This window comes from Pseudophryne corroboree, chromosome 6 (genome assembly GCF_028390025.1).
Source record: "Pseudophryne corroboree isolate aPseCor3 chromosome 6, aPseCor3.hap2, whole genome shotgun sequence".
NCBI classification, from domain to species: domain Eukaryota; kingdom Metazoa; phylum Chordata; class Amphibia; order Anura; family Myobatrachidae; genus Pseudophryne; species Pseudophryne corroboree.
Window position 1 is genome coordinate 321,872,260 of NC_086449.1, and position 17,171 is coordinate 321,889,430.

Sequence of the window (17,171 nt, forward strand, 5' to 3'; positions counted from 1 at the left end):
CAACAGCGGCGGCACCAGTAGCAGCATCTCGCAAACGCCAACTCATTCCTAGGCAGGCTACGCTTTGTATCACCGCTTTCCATAAGAGGCACACAGCTGACAACCTCTTACGGAAACTGAGGAACATCATCGCAGAATGGCTTACCCCAATTGGACTCTCCTGGGGATTTGTGATATCTGACAACGCCACCAATATTGTGCGTGCATTACATGTGGACAAATTCCAGCACGTCCCATGTTTTGCACATACAATTAATTTGGTGGTGCATAATTTTTTGAAAAACGACAGGGGCGTGCAGGAGATGCTGTCGGTGGCCCGAAAAATTGTGGGCCACTTTCGGCATTCAGCCACCGCATGCCGAAGACTGGAGCACCAACAAACACTCCTGAACATGCCCTGCCATCAGCTGAAGCAAGAGGTGGTAACGAGGTGGAATTCAACCCTCTATATGCTTCAGAGGATGGAGGAGCAGCAAAAGGCCTTCAAGCCTATACATCTGCCTACGATATAGGCAAAGGAGGGGTAATGCAGCTGACTCAAGCGCAGTGGAGAATGATTTCCATGTTGTGCAATGTTCTCCAACCCTTTGAACTTGCCACACGTGAAGTCAGTTCAGACACTGCCAGCCTAAGTCAGGTCATTCCCCTCATCAGGCTTTTGCAGAAGCAGCTGGAGAGATTGAAGTAGGAGCTAAAATGGAGCAATTCCGCTAGGCATGTGGGACTTGTGGATGGAGCCCTTCATTCGCTTAACCAGGATTCACGGGTGGTCAATCTGCTGAAATCATAGCACTACATTTTGGTCACCGTGCTCGATCCTAGGTTTAAAGCCTACGCTGTATCTCTCTTTCCGGCAGACACAAGTCTGCAGATGTTTAAAGACCTGCTGTTGAGACAATTGTTAAGTCAAGCGGAACGTGACCCACCAACAGCTCCTCCTTCATTTTCTACCGCCACTGGAGCTGCCAGGAAAAGGATCAAATTTCCAAAACCACCTGCTGGCGTTGATGCAGGGCAGTCAGGAGCAAGTGCTGACATGTGGTCCGGACTGAAGGACCTGCCAACGATTACTGACATGTCTACTGTCACTGCATATGATTCTGTCACCATTGAAAGAATGGTGGAGGATTATATGAGTGACAGCATCCAAGTAGGCATGTCAGACAGTCCGTACATATACTGCCAGGAAAAAGAGGCAATTTGGAGGCCCTTGCACAAACTGGCTTTATTTTACCTAAGTTGCCCCCCCCCCCCCTCCAGTGTGTATTCCGAAAGAGTGTTTAGTTCAGCCGGTCACCTTGTCAGCGATCGGCGTAGGAGGTTACTTCCAGAAAATGTGGAGAAGATGATGTTCATCAAAATTAATTTTAAATTCCTCCGTGGAGACATTTACCAGCAATTGCTTCCAGAAAGTACACAGGGACCTGTGATGGTGGATTCCAGTGGGGACGAATTAATACTCTGTGAGGAGGAGGATGAAAGGGGTGAGGAATCTGAGGATGAGGTGGACATCTTGCCTCTGTAGAGCCAGTTTGTGCAAGGAGAGATTGATTGCTTCTTTTTTGGTGGGGGCCCAAACCAACCAGTCATTTCAGCCACAGGCGTGTGGCAGACCCTGTCGCTGAAATGATTGGTTTGTTAAAGTGTGCATGTCCTGTTTATACAACATAAGGGTGGGTGGGAGGGCCCAAGGACAATTCCATCTTGCACCTCTTTTTTTATTTATCTTTGCATCATGTGCTGTATGGGGACTATTTTTTTAAGTGCCATCCTGTCTGACACTGCAGTGCTACTCCTAGATGGGCCAGGTGTTTGTGCCACCCACTTGTGTCGCTTGGCTTAGTCATCCAGCGACCTTGGTGCAAATTTTAGGACTAAAATTAATATTGTGAGGTGTTCAGAATAGACTGGAAATGAGTGGAAATTATGGTTATTGAGCTTAATAATACTATAGGATCAAAATTACCCCCCAATTCTATGATTTTAGCTGTTTTTGAGTTTTTTTAAAAAAATCACCCAAATCCAAAACGCATCCGAATCCAAAACCCGAAAGGGTGGTTTTGCCAAAACGCGTCCAAATCCAAAACACGACCGCGGACCCGAATCCAAAACCAAAACACAAAACACGAAAAACACAAAACACTAAAAGTAACAGGCAAATTCATCCAAGTACTGTCCCTGATTCAGAGGTGTATGTAATGGCCATGTTTTCACAGAGTGTGGTATGGAAGGTAGATAGTAACTAGGTCAACAGTGTCTAGGTCGACCACTATTGGTCGACAGTAACTAGGTCGACAGGGTCTCTATGTCGACAGGGTCTTTAGGCCGACACAGTCTAGGTCGACAGGTCAAAAGGTCGACATAAGTTTTTAATGGGGGGTTTGTGTCGTTTTCTTCGTAGAGTGACCGGGAACCCCAATTAGTGCACAGTGTCCCCTCACATGGCTCGCTTCGCTCGCCATGCTTCAGGCAAGGAGCATCGCTCCGCTACCGCTTCGCTCGGCACAGATTACCATTCCAGTCGTAGTCCACGTGGATCGTTAAGTATGAAAAGCTTCAAAAAAAGAAAAAAATAGTGAAAAACTCATGTCGACCTTTTGACCTGTCGACCTTGACCCTGTCTACCTAGAGACCCTGTCGACCTAGAAACCCTGTCGACCTAGTTACTGTTGACCAATAGTGGTCGACCTAGACACTGTCGACCTAGGTACTGTCGACCTAGAGACCCGATCCCGTTTTCACAAAGGCCAATGTTTTCTCTACTGAGTATGCATCATTGCACTGCACATGTGCCGCAATGGATTTGGGGGGTTATTCAGCAAGATCTACGTCCATCTACGCACATGCTGGGGGCCACCTAGCATAGGGCAAGGCCGCAAAACACAGCGGCAACGTCCCCCCCCATGACCACCACTAACAATCACCTTGCGGCCGCATGGTGAAGGGTCACGCAAATGCAGTGTGGTTGGTGCTCGTGCGCAAAACCGTTGGAAACAGCCGCTGCATACAAAAGCGCGGATGCATCCGGGTCTGAATAGACCCCTTAGGATGGTAGTGTTAGTGAGGATATGGAAGCAGATTGAGTGACAGATAGTGAGTATTTGGGGGTGATGTTTCTGTCTGTCTGTCTCTGTCTGTCTGTCGCTGCTGAATAGAACAAAAGTAGTGTTTGCAGAAACTCCATAAATTAAGTGTCAGAGTTTTTAACAAACATAAGAAAATTAACAATATACCTTGAATGATTTCCTGTAGAAACCAACAGTTGCTTTATCTCCAGGGTTTTGGAATTGAGAGGAAATCACAAAATCTGGCTTTTTTCTTTTACAGTATTTTGTCTCATAATGGACAAAGGTTATAGTGTATTTTAGTGCGTATTCCTCCCAAACCCACTTTAGTAGATTTTGCATGTATTAGTTTTGCAATTTTAACCCAGTAAAGCCTGACACATAAAATAACGTATATAACAATATGATGCAGTTGGCATTACAGGACAAATATACTTTATGTAGTTAGAGGATCCCTAAAGTTTCATTCTCAAGCAAACGTACTACATCTGCCATTGCTGGACATCTTATTTTCATGCACAAACTGTTTGATCTCTGTGGATTAATCCACAGAGCTAAAAATCTTGATGAAAATATGTTAGTTGATCAAAAACGTGTTTTCCATGTTATCTTACTCAGCAATTCAACTGTCTATACAAACCAGATGATGCAATCAAGTTTAATGTGACCAAGTATTACGCTTTGCCTGGGGAAGACAGTATGGCATCATCTGTGGCACTTGATGGACCAATTGTAGTTGGAATTGATGCAAGTGATCAGTTTCACTTGTACAAAAATGGTAAGTTACATTGTGTAAGAGAAAATGATACCCTTGATTTACTTTGTTGACCTACTTCTGTGAGGCTCAAGAAAAGCCCATTCATATGCTTATGGCTCTTGTGAGAAGGTTCTATTTTTTTATTTAATTTCACTGTAAACAACACTTGCGGCGGGATGTAATAGGTTGTAAGTTTGTATCAATGTGCAAATTTGGCGCTAACCTCATACATTTTGCAACCTTGACCAATACAAAAGAGTGCGGGAACATGCAAACTCGCATGTTTCCGGCAATCTCAAAACTCACAATGGCAAAACTTGTATCCAGATGTATTGCCATTGCAAATATACAACTCGGGCAACGTAATGGGGTACAAGTTTATAATTCTCACCTAAAACATTGCCAAAATCTCTCCAATAAATAGTCCAGCCTCCTGCTGGCGAGTTTGATGGAAGCATGAGATCTGTGCATGCTTCTTTCTGTAAAAGTACTAAAACAGTTAAAAAAAAAAAAAAAAGACATGCAGCTCCCCCTCCCCCAAAGCATAACCAGCCAGGACTCTTTGAGCCAGTCCTAGTTTCTAAAATACAGGGAAAAAATTGAATAGGGGTCACTCGTATTTTAACAACCAGCACCGGGCTCTTGGACCGGTCCTGGTTCCAAAAACACGGGTAAAAAAAGACGTAGGGGTCCCCTATATTTTTTAAACCAGCACCGGGCTCCACTAGCAAGGGGGGTAATGCCACAGCCGGAGGACACATTTATATTGGTCCCACATCACTCTCCTAACTAGTCAGCCCTGGCCGTGGTTCCCTAGGGGACCCTCAATAAAGCTCCTCCCCCCCTCCAGGCACCCAAGGGCTAAGGCTGAAGCTCGAGGCTGTCCCCAGCACCCGTTGCTGGTGGGTGCTGGTCTGATAGCCAATGTGTAAAATAAATTAAGAATAATATTGTCCTTTACTTGTGGAACTCCAGGTCCCAGCAAGCCTCCTCCGCATGCTGGTACGTGTAGAACCACAAGTACCAGCATGGGGGGCATTAAGGGCATACTTGCCTACCTGACCCTCTCCATGAGGGAGAAAATGCTCTGTTCCTGGACTTTCCTGGTAATGTATGATTGCCATCACCTGTGGTGAAACACCTTTCTTATCAATTAACTAGCTCACCGCAGGTGATAGCAATCATACATTACCAGGAAAGTCCAGGAACAGAGCATTTTCTCCCTCATGGAGAGGGTCAGGTTGGCAAGTATGATTAAGGGTCCTGCTGGTACCTGTAGTTCCACCTGTAAAAAAAATATTCCAATAAAGACAAGACATGCACACCGTGACAGTATAGCTTTAATTAAACATACATGCACACTTACGTATACACATGGATCCCTTTTTCCCGAATACCGGGCCTCCTCAAGACTTCTGTCACTTGGAGACCCACCAGCCAATCAGGGAGTACCACATCATGGCTGTGTGCTCCTGGCCTGTCACTCAAGCGGAGCTTATAGACTATAATGGGGATAAAATCCCCACTGAAGTCTGTGGTGGGAACCAGTGGTCTACTGCTGACCGCAAGGTTAATTGAGGTCACTCGACAATATTTATCTAACATAAACAGAATGCTATCCAGTCAGCACCCACTGCCCAGGCGTGTCGGGGATAGGCTTCAGCCCAGGCCTTGGGTGCCCTGGAGGAGGGGGGACCCCTTTATTGGGAGGTACCAACTTCCCCGGGAATCCCTGGCCTGGGCTGACTAGTTATGGGTGCTGAATATTTCAGCCATGGGCTGGTTATGCTTTTTTGGGGGGACCCTACGTCGTTTTTTTCTGTTTGATTTTAATAAATTCTTTATTTTCAAGAATCGTTTTCAGAACAGAAAATCAGTACACAGATCAAATATAGAAAATAATGTAAAGAAATTACAAGAAAGAATGTCATATCACATAGGGGGTCATTCCGAGTTGATCGCACGTAGCAACTTTTTGCTGCCCGTGCGATCAACTAGACGCTGCCTATGGGGGAGTGGATTTTTGCATAGCAAGGCTGCGATCGCTTGTGCAGCCCTGCTATGCAAAAAAAAGTTTTGTGCAGAAGTAGACCAGGGTATGAGTTACTTACCCTGTGCGATCGTTCCAGCGATGCAGGTCCCGGAATTGACGTCAGACATCCGCCGTCCAAACGCTTGGACACGCCTGCGTTCGCCGAACCACTCCCGGAAAATGGTCAGTTGATGCCCCGGAACGCCTTCCTCCTGTCAATCTTCTTACGGCGACCGCTTTTGTCGTTAGCGGTGTCGCTGCCCGGCGATGGCTGTCGCCGGGCAACGATGCGCCTGTGCAATCTGGCCGCAGTGCATAAACAGAACCAACCCGTTCGCACCGCTGCGACAAACAGCAGCGTGTGAACGGGTCGGAATGACCCCCATAGACAATAATCAAAACAGACATCAACAACAACAACAAAAACTACTGTCAAAAGCACAATGACATAATGGAACAATTGAACATCTACCTAAAGGAAGGCCTACTTAAAGAGATGTCAAAGAGCGGGAGGAAGACAAGAAGAGGGATTTTCCACCTGGCAGGTGTTCCTAAGTGCTGGAATTTCTCAAAACGGTCAAAAAAAACAATGAAAGTTGGAATTAAAAAAAGTTTACAGGAATATCATCATCACTATCCAAAACAATATCAAAAGCTATCAATATCAATCATTCAGGGTCTATGGGTACCAAGGCCTCCTAGGAGGAAGTAAATTTAAACTCCAACAATCTGATCCATACAGCCACATAGGTGGTGTGCTTCTCAGGGGTAGGATAATAGATATCATCCACAGCCATGTAAAAGTTCATACGCTTGCAACAATTCCACCCAATAGGTGGAGAAGTCGGGCGCCAGCGCACTGGAAGTACAGCTTTAGCTGCATTATTCATGTGCCTTAGTAAGGACTTTTTATATTTAGATACAATTATGTCTGAATGGGATAATAACCAAACATTAGGTCCCATCTGGACAGGTAAGCCCAATAACTCTGCAGCTAATTGTCTAATTCTATTCCAGTATGGTAAAATCAAAAGGCAATCCCACCAAATATGAAGCAGTGAGCCCTGTTCCTGACGGCATCTCCAGCAAAGAGGGGACATGCCTTGATAGAACTTATGTAGAATAGTTAGGCATTGGTTCAATCTCAACAGTGTCACAACTGAGGGTTTAGGCTGACAGGAGGAAGCCTCAGTTGTAGGGGCTGAAATTAAATTAAACTTGGGAGGTTTAATCAGACCCCTGGACATGTAAGTGTAGAAGGATTACCCGAAGGTGTGACCATGACAACCAGGTTAAAAGTCAATAAAAGCTTTATTAACAGGCTCCGTATTCAAACAACAGTATTCACAGTTGATAATAATCAGTGGCAAATAATACAGTTCCTGGATCACTATAACCGTAGAAGGTATCACAGAGCACTGGTAGGTTGAGGAACAGATGTTAGAGTCCTTTGATGGAATAACCTTACTATGCCTGGCTGTAGTAGTGAAGGTAGCCGAGGAACACGCCAGTAGATGTATTAGATAAAGCTGGTAACTTGAATAGACTGTTGTAGATACTGGATGGAACCAGCCAGATGGTAAAGACACGGAGTGGATGCTGAATGGAATCAGCCAGGTGATGAAGACACGGAGTGGATGCTGGATAGAACCAGCCAGGTGATGAAGACACGGAGTGGATACTGTAAGATGCTAGGGAGCGTGGAAACAGAAGAGTTGAAAAGAGGTTACCGGTGGTTGTGGATACTGCTAGAAGTAGGGATCCGCTGGAACAACACCGGCACTTTAAGGAAACTGGATACTGCTGGCAGCTGACCGCTGGAAGCAGATGGGTTAATAGCTGGAAGCTGGAATAGCCACGGAGGACTGCAGAGTCAGGCTGCACCGCAGGATGGAAGGCAGGTGCGGGTCTCGTAGTGGATGCTGGAGACAGGAGCTGGAACCTGGAGAAACAACCACAGGAGAGAGAGACTGGAACTAGGTTTGACAATCAAAGCACTGACCATTTCCTGGTTCAGGCACAGGATACTTATACCTGCTGCAAGGCAGGCATTGGCTGACCAATTATGCAGATTCCACAGCGCAGCGGATTGGTGGAGATTGAACCCGTGACTGGAACCAACATGGCTGCGCCCATGTTAGTACTTGGAGGGAAAGTTGGTTTGGAAAACTATGTGGAAATACAGCAGCAATGGCGGCGCCGGCCGCGGAGGACAGGAGACGTCAGACTGACAACTGCACACTGAGACACATGGATGACAGCAGAGGCCGCGGCAGGCATGGGGCACCACTCTGACAACCTGCATACTGGAACACAGGAGCGGCGGCGGAGGCCGCGGAGGACGGGAGACGCCATGCTAGATTCAAACATGGCGCCGCTATGACAGCATCTCAGAGTGACAGGAGGGATATGCAGAGTGTAGACACAGATGAGATCCGGCCCTGGAACGCTGAGCCAGCCTGAGGAGACATCTGAAAGGCAAGTAATGGCGTCCAGATACCCGGATCGTGACAAACAGTATTTTATATTGAGTCTCCACTACTTCCATACTGGTTGTACTGGCATTTTCCCAATAAATCTGGATTCCCCTGGAAGCAAGTTCTTTTTCCCAGGATTCTTGGAAGTGCGGGTTGTAGGAGTTCCATTAGGAGAATTCTGGTATGTGCCAGATATAACATGTGTTTGAGAACAAATCTTTTCAAATGGAGTCAAATCCTTGCCCAGTATAATAGGTCCCCCTAAAGATGAGGCAAAATGACGAACCTGTAGGTAAAACCAATAATCTACTTTAGTCAGGCCTGACTCCTCTGACAATGTCTCAAATGATTTATATGAACCAGTGTAGACCAAATGGCTCAGTCTGGTAGTTTTCCTTTTTTTTTCTTTTTTTTTTTCTTGTAACTATTTCTCAACTTTCATACACAAAAGCATGCATGGATTTTGCTGATATGTACAGGCTTCTGTCAATCTTGCCAGTCAAACTGTTTTTTGAAATTTTTTTTTATTTTTTTAATAAATTTTGTGCAGGTTTATAACTCACACCCTATTACATTGGCCAAGTCGTATGTTTTCCATGTGAAAAACATCTGTATGTGATGTTCGGCCATGCGAGTTGCAGGAGTATGAGAAACATGTGAGTTTACATGTTCTCGCACCCTATTACATGTGCGAGTTTAGTGCTAAACACACACTTTTTTAGAACTATTTATTTAGTACTCTATTACATTTACCCTTTGATCTGTTTGTGCTTGCTTGTTCCTACACGTCACGGCTTCCAGAAACCCCAGGCACAGACCTTGTTGCTTAACTGTCCATGCAATGTCGGGTCTCCATTAGCAGCTGGTCGCTCTCACTGCTGCTTAGCTGCTAGTGTACGATCTGCTCGCTGGCTTCTGCATCCTGGATGTGGGGGTGTTGCTGGCGTTCTCCATGTTGACTCTCCCACCGGTGCATGGGTATACTCATCTTACAGTGGCAGATTTAGGAGGGGGGGCACCAAGGCACGTTTTTACACTGCGCAGTTAGATAATGGCCGCCCACCCGCCCGACACTGGTATCCCTCTCCTGTTAGCTTCTCCACCTTGCTGCATGATTTCCAGGCCAGTGTCCCTCCTGATTGGCTCCGTGGAGACATGTGACATGCAGTACCGTGCAGTCCAGAGGAGCCGAGCAGGAGCATCCCAGATTCAGCCCCACCGCCGCCCCTGAGGGACAGCGCACCGCCAGCCCATCCAGTTACAGCACATCGCCGCCGAGGGTCCGGACATCGCGCCGCTGAGGGAGAGCGCACCACTGCCAATGAGGGACAGCGCACCGCCAGCTCACCAAGTTACTGTGCACCACCGCTGAGGGTCCGGGACATCACGCACTGAGGGGTCTGGGACAATGTACTCCCAGCCAGGCAGACACCACAAGGACGCCCAGATGCAGGCAAGCAAGCAAGAAGAAGCCTGGCCCTACTCTCTTTGTCAGTGTCTGGTGAGCGCTGTGTGAGGGTAGAAGGCCCAGGAAGTTAGGAGCCGCATGCTGCTGAGGTGGGGACTGGGAGTCTCAAGTGGTGAGGACAGAGGCCGGGTGCTGCTTGGGAGGGAGAACCGAGGAGCTGAGCTGTCTATTGCAGTGAGAAGTAGCTGGAAGCTAGGCTGCTGCTTTGGAGGGGAGACTGCTGCTGGGGAGGTGTTGAATGGGGGATCAAGGTGCCTGCACTGTGTGGAGGGAGGGGGGGGGGTACCTGCACTGTCTGTGTGTGGGGGGAGGGGGGTTCCTGCGCGGTCTGTGTATGGAGGGAGGAGGGGGGGTGCCTGCACTGTTTGTGTATGGAGGGAAGGAGGGTGAACAGGGTGCCTGCAGATATTCACATTAAGCACTTGACCACACCCCCTCACACAATTGGTCAAACCCACTGATACTTGGTCACACCTACTCCACTTCTAACTCCACCCCTCCTTGATAGCCCAACCACTTATAGTGCCCCATCTGTAATTTTTTTCGGGATCTGCCTCTGTCATCTTACCTGTGTCAGCTGACCATAGCACAGCCAATATGAACCCGGGCCTGGTCTCTCCAGTGATTCTGGCCAATCCACAGGTTCTAGCTCCTATAAAAGGACTTTCTGGAGTGCTGGCAAACTGCCAGTTCAACAAATCTCACAGTCCACAGCATGAGGCGCGTGAATGTGCTCCTCAGTTTCTTCACAATGTAATTTCTGCCAAAGATACTTGTCTTTGCTTCAAGCCTTGTATTGCTGTTCTCAGTTCCAGGCAGTGTCTCACCAGTACAATCCTGATGTCCCTCCAGTCTCACTGGTACCAACCTGGTGTCTAGCCAGAATCTCACTGGTACCAGCCCAGTGTCCAGAAACAGTCTCACCAGTCCAGTCTGGTGTCCAACCAAAATTTCACCGATACTAGTCCAGTGACTCCAGATCAAGTAAAATCAGTTCCAGCCCAGTGGCTAGCCAAAGCCCAACCAGTACCAGTATAGTTACAGTACAGTTGGCATCTGCCTGTGTTCGGCCGTAGTCTCGTTGACATCCATTCTGTGTTTTGTTACAAACCACCTGCACTACTCCAGATATCAGTCACAGCTCTCTCTGTATCTCCAATACCTGCTTATCCATTATACTGCGGTAACCAGTTCAGTCCCCTGAATCTCTAGTACCTGTCCAACGTCCAGTTCCAGTACCACAGTATCAATACAGTATCCGCTATTTGGTGCCAACACAGTGTTCAGTCCTCGTTTCCTCTGGACTTTTGCTCACAGCATCTGCTAGTATACCTATAGTATTCCTGACTCTGCACACGTGCAAAAGCTTTATCAAACTGCCCAATTTTCTTCATGCAGCTTCTCCATCAACTCCCAAGCTCCAACCCTAGTCCGACAACACAAACATATTAAATCCCAATTGTGACACTATGTATATATATTCACCACCCTCTTCCTGACCCTCTAAAACGCCTGTGGCTTGTGAAACTGACAACTTCAATCAATGACAGAACATAAGCCCTGATGCCAGCTTGTAAATCAGCACAAGTGCAGGAGGGGGTGGAGAAGGACTGGCACACACAGTGTGGTATCTCTATAAAGCTATAGGCAGCGCACAGCCAATACCAGTGCCCTAGACTGCCCTCCCCAATCTCAGGGCACCCCCACCCTCCTAGAGCTATGTTACTGGCTCCAATCCAGAGACTACGCAACTGTGCAGCAAAAGGAGTTATTACTTCTCATCTATAATGTTTCTTACACTAGAACTGATTGTTGCATGAACGTTCTTTGAGTTTGTCTCTCATTTTGCATATGCTCATTTATATTTTCTACCAGTAAATCCAGAGTTGTTTTCATTGTATTTGCCTTGTCAGACAGAGAAATGCTTAAAATGATTTCTACAAATATAAAGTGTACAATGCATACATTGTAGTGTGTATTAAAGATAAGAAAGGGACGCATTCGGTTTCATCACACATCAGTTGTGCAGTGGCAAACTAGGTAGCCAGAAACCTCTGGCAGACAAAGAAGATAATAGAATTTACAGTATATGCATGATGTTGTTCTGTTCTCATTTTGTACAGCAGTGTGGTATATGTTGTAACAGTAATAATTCATAGTAATCCAAATAATATACATTGTTATACCAGGTGTTTTTACTGGTAAATGTACTGAAAATCCAAATCATGCAGTCATTATTGTGGGATATGGCACAGAGCACGATGACAAGGAGAATAAGGATATAGATTACTGGATCATAAGAAACAGGTATGTATCTTAATGCTAACTACAGAATATTAGCTCTTCTTAGAGCAAATATGCAATGTTATAGAACAGCTAGTCAACATGAAAGCTCTAAAGGTGTGTACACACGATCATTGGTGTATCTATAATGAATGCAGTGTGTGCGGGGCACACAGGCCCTGGGGTCCAGAGGGGCCCACCCCGCATACACTGCACCCATTTGTTTAATAATTACCTCTCTGGAGTCCCCCATCAGAGCCATCCCTTCTCAGCAGCGCAATAGAGTCTGAACACTAGGGGGAACAAACTCTATTGTGCCTGCTGAAAACACCGGCCATTTTTCCGGAGTTTTGCGTATGCACAATAGGAACATTTTCCAGAAAATGGCCACTGCACCGTGTTCCTGGAGGTTTGCGCATGCGCAATAGAGTCTGTGCTCAGACTCTATTGCCGCTGCGGGGAAGGATGGCACCGCTGGGGGACGCCAGAGAGGTAAGTATTAAAACCTTGGCATCGGTCAGAGAGGAGGGGGCCCCTGATGTAGAAGGCTGCACATTGGCCTCCTCCTCTCTTAAAACGCTCCTGTATACGGTGCGATTTTTCTTATGATTTAAACTATATAGTCAAAGTCGTAAGAAAATATAGTGCATATCGCACTGTGTGTATATTCCTTCTGATGCCGATGCGCTGTCCTGCGGGTTCGGCATCGCAAGGTAAAATAGACTGTGCAGGCAGCCAAACATTGACTATATCAGTGCGGCTGGGCTCCGGCCACATCGAATAGTCAATGTCAGGCCATACAGCGCATCGCACCGTGTGTACATACCATAATAGCTACATTATTTAACAATTGATATAATGTATCCCCTTTTATATAGGACAACTATATACATACCACTCAAAATAATTTAAAATCTCTTCTACAAATGTCTTACTAAGCATACATTTCATACACAAAAATACACTATTTGTGCTAATTCTATTTAACACTATTTATGCTTATTATATATAAAGCCAAAATGTAATATCAGAGGAACAATATTATATATAGAACTGTTTTTTCACCAATTATGAGTTTTGTATGCTCTGTAATTGACTCTTATCTAAAATCACATACTTCTTAGACCAGTTAGCCGGGGTGGGGGTTGGTTATCCCGTGGCTAATTGCCATGCCAGAGGTATTCAATTAGCGGGGATTACCCCACACACAAGTCCCCACAGTCGGACTGAACCTCATAGCTCATGGAGCCGTGGGTGGGACTAGAAAAGCTGACACCAGGAAAAGCAGATTGTATTGTAGGGGTAAGATCAGAGGGGGCTATAGACTTGCAGATATCTGCTCAGACATGACTAAGAGTGCCTGGAATCATTTGGGCTACACATGTGGTTAAATTGGGTAAATCTGGCTGTTCCACACATTAAGGGGTATATTCAATTAAAGTCGGATCCATTCCGACATGTATTTGTCGGAATGGATCCGACAACCCCTATTCAATCTCATCTCAATTCGACTTTTTCAAGTCGAATTGAGATGAGGGATGCAGAGGAGGAGAGGGGGGGCGAGCTGCAGCGAGACCAGCGGGGACAGCCAGCGGGCATACAGGGGAGATCAGCGCTACAGTAGCGCTGCAGGAGGATGTCACACAGCCGCCCGACCTCACGGCAGTGTCCATCCGGCTCCAGCAAGCGTGCTGGAGCTGGGTGGAAGCTGCGGTGAGCGGCGCGGCTGTGTGACATCCTGCTGCAGCGCTACTATAGCGCTGATCTCCCCTGTATGCCTGCCGGCTGTCCACCCATCTCCCTGCGGCTCTTCCCCCTCTCCTCCTCTGGATCCGCACCTCAGTCCGACATCTTTTGATGTCGGACTGAGATGGTCGAAAAGGGGGCCAAAACCTGTCTGTTTTGGCCCCGTTTTCGACACAAGCATGTGGATCGTCGAATTTATCTACTTGTCGAAAAATTTACGGATATATTGAATAGGTCGAATCTGGATTCGACTTAAAAAGTCAAAAACTGCCGTCTTTTCGACAGACGTCAGTTTTCGACTTCAATTGAATATACCCCTAAATGAGCAGCAATTTATGGGGCCACAATGAATGTAATCAGATTACTTCACACAAGGTCAGGATAATTGATACCAATATGATGTTCAGTTAAATCAGGGTCAATTCTTATTACTCTCAGTGTGTTTTTTATTCTAATATGAACTTATTAGCTTTCCAAACTGCTATGTGTGGGGGAAGGGGGGGGGCTGGTGTCTCCAGTGCTCCAAGGGAGTCAGGTAGAGAATGCTGCCCAGCGCTCTGAATGTGAATTATACACAATCTGAGCAGCAAGTCAGTATTCTCTACCTGTCAGCCTGCAGCTAGCCAGTGAATGCTGATTGGTAGATGGCTGGAGCTATCCACCAATCAGAGTACTGACTGACATTCACTATATGGAAGCATGTGGAGAGAAGGTGCGGGACCGCAGAAGGGGTAAGTTATGATTTTGTTTTTTAATGTATTCCCGTTAATGGGTGCATAGGGCCCCCAGTGCATTGCATTGTCCAGGGTCTGCAATGTTGCTAAGATAAGATAGTCCTGTTGTTAGGGTTAGTCAGAGGGAATGTGGAATGCTTTACTGAGTGTCAGGCAGATTTTATATACAAAGGCTCCTGGTAGAGTCACATAGGGACTCGCACACTGTTTCAGTACATGCACAGAAGGGTCATTAGACATATAATTTAGGATGTTAAGAAACAATTTTACATATTTCTGGTTTGAATTATAAACAATGCTAGTGACCAGCCCCTCAGAATGACGGAACAACATAGCCGTAATGTCAGTACCAGCGGCTGTGCGCGCCCGAACGCAGCAACACATGAATAGTGTTTCATCGGGTGCCATCTAGTGGGCGCCGGCATGCAGAACATTAGAATTCCCCCCATAGAGGAGCATGAGGAACAACGTTAGCCTTTTATTATATAGGATATTGCATACACAGATATAACGCACAGGGAAACCATGCAGTCTGTCATTTCACCACTGAGAAATTAGCAACATAACGACAGTCCAGCCATCATCTCAGTAAAGGATTCATTTACAGACGTGCACCAATTACCTTTAATTATGCAGTATAAAATACACATGATGGTGAGCTTTCACAGGACACCTCAGCACCATTTGCATGTGTAAATACCCTATTCTGTCACATAAACACTAAAATCAGCTTCTAGTCTTGCAGCAAATTGTTAATAAAAACTATGGACCTATAAGGATCACTTCTAGATTGAGAAATATGATCCCATATTCTGAATTTCTGTATTTGCTCTCTGTCTGTTTGTTTAGTTAAGTGCTATGTAAAAATAATACATTTTTCATTTATGTTTTGTTCACACAGCTGGGGCAAGGGGTGGGGAGATAATGGTTATATAAAGATGCAGCGGAACGAGAACCTGTGTGGTATAACATCGATGGCAGCCTCCCTGGATTTGGTACACTAGTTGCCTAGTGTCTTATATTACAGAATCAATTAAAGTCAATGAATGTGCTAAAACTCACAATTTTATAAAGAAATTCCTTGTTACCACGGCTATACTGTATGTATTTGTTTATTTCTATAGATTTGTCATTAAAGTTATATGACCTCCATCAATTGATGGCTATATGTATTGGTTGAAAATCTGTTTCTAATTAAAGAAAATCATATATAAGCAAAGTTGGCATTTTTAATTATGTATTTTTTTAACCACCATCATTGGGTAGGAGTGCTGGAATAACATGCAGAATTCACAGTTTTAAACTGGTTAACTGAAGCTGGAGAGTCATAATGCTTTATCATAATGTATTTTGGTTGTAAAATCTATGGGCTAGTTCAATTAGCCATGTGCTAGTGTTGCACATATGCTTGTAATGATAGTTGATTTCTACTCGCACATGCATACTGTAGGCGGTAAGCAGCTACTGTGAGTTAATGGGGCTGATTCTCAGTTGGGCGCTAAGCAATACCTTCACTTCTTCATCCCTCCGTGGCACTTTGTACTAGCGCATGCTTGGCCAGCAGACAACACATGTGCAGTAGTGTGCACAGCTCCTGGAAAAGAAATGAATGGGTCTCAAATGTGATTCCTTCAATTCCTACACACCGCAGGTATAGTAGGCTAGAAAGCAGCCCCTATAGATTTCTATGGGGAGGCTGCATTTGTAGTATCTGCTGCGGTCCTTGGAGATACTTACTATTTTACCATAACTTTAATATTTGATAAAGGCCCCTAAATGTGCAATTGTCATGTTCTGCCTATGTTAAATAAAATTATACAATGCGTAAGGTAGTTTCGTCAGCAGTCTATAAGACAGTTTTTAAAAAAATCTGTAAATTCCTTTTCACAGTGTCCTCACTGAATACCAATGCGCTAGCAATGTGATCTGTCATTTTTATATTAGCAGCAGTTTAATTTGTCTTGCTAGATCTATGGATCCAAAGTTAAATCCTAAGATTTAATGTAACTGCCTATGCTGTTTACTTCCCACTCATATCACTCTACAAATTGTACTGAGAGAAATACAGTTGTATTTGGATAAAATATTGTATCAGGGATCCCACTTATAATAACAATGTTGCATTTGTGTCTTATACCCCTTTCACATCGCCAATGCCGGATCCCACCCGGGAATTGGAAACGGGTCCTTCCCGGGTGAGATCCGGCATTGGACCCTAACGCCAGGCTTCCCGATCCAGCAATATACCGGGTCGGTTGCCATAGCGGCGGGGGGATGGAGCCAGCAGTGGGGGCGGGAATCGGCGCTGGGAGATGAGCTCATCTTCATGCCACCTTTCCCTAGTGAACCAGTCCTGGGTCACATCGACCGGGGAACCCATTCACGCTGCCACTGACCAGGTATTCAACCCGGGAATAACACTGCTTTATTCCCGAGTTGAATTACCGGTTCAGGTGACCCGGGAATTCGACCATGGCACTTTCACACCGCATGCTGACCCGTGTCGACCCAGAAATATGGCGGGTTATTTGTGCAGTGTGAAAGTGGTATTAACCTCAACTTTAGGAGTGAAAGGAGTTTATGTTGTATCTTCTATTGAACTATGGGTT

General features: G+C 45.7%; 1 protein-coding gene across 2 annotated transcripts in view; it reads left to right on the forward strand.

Annotated features, from left to right (window-relative positions):
- LOC134935233 (uncharacterized) overlaps positions 1-15,781 on the forward strand; it is a 65,960-nt gene extending 50,179 nt beyond the window's left edge. For both annotated transcript variants that reach the window (XM_063930423.1, XM_063930422.1), the window contains exons 7-9: positions 3,684-3,843; positions 11,989-12,106; positions 15,464-15,781. In XM_063930423.1, coding sequence (XP_063786493.1) covers positions 3,684-3,843; positions 11,989-12,106; positions 15,464-15,566 — 381 coding nt within the window. In that variant the 3' untranslated portion in view covers positions 15,567-15,781. The remainder of the gene's footprint in view (positions 1-3,683; positions 3,844-11,988; positions 12,107-15,463) is intronic.
- The last annotated feature ends 1,390 nt before the right edge of the window (positions 15,782-17,171 follow it).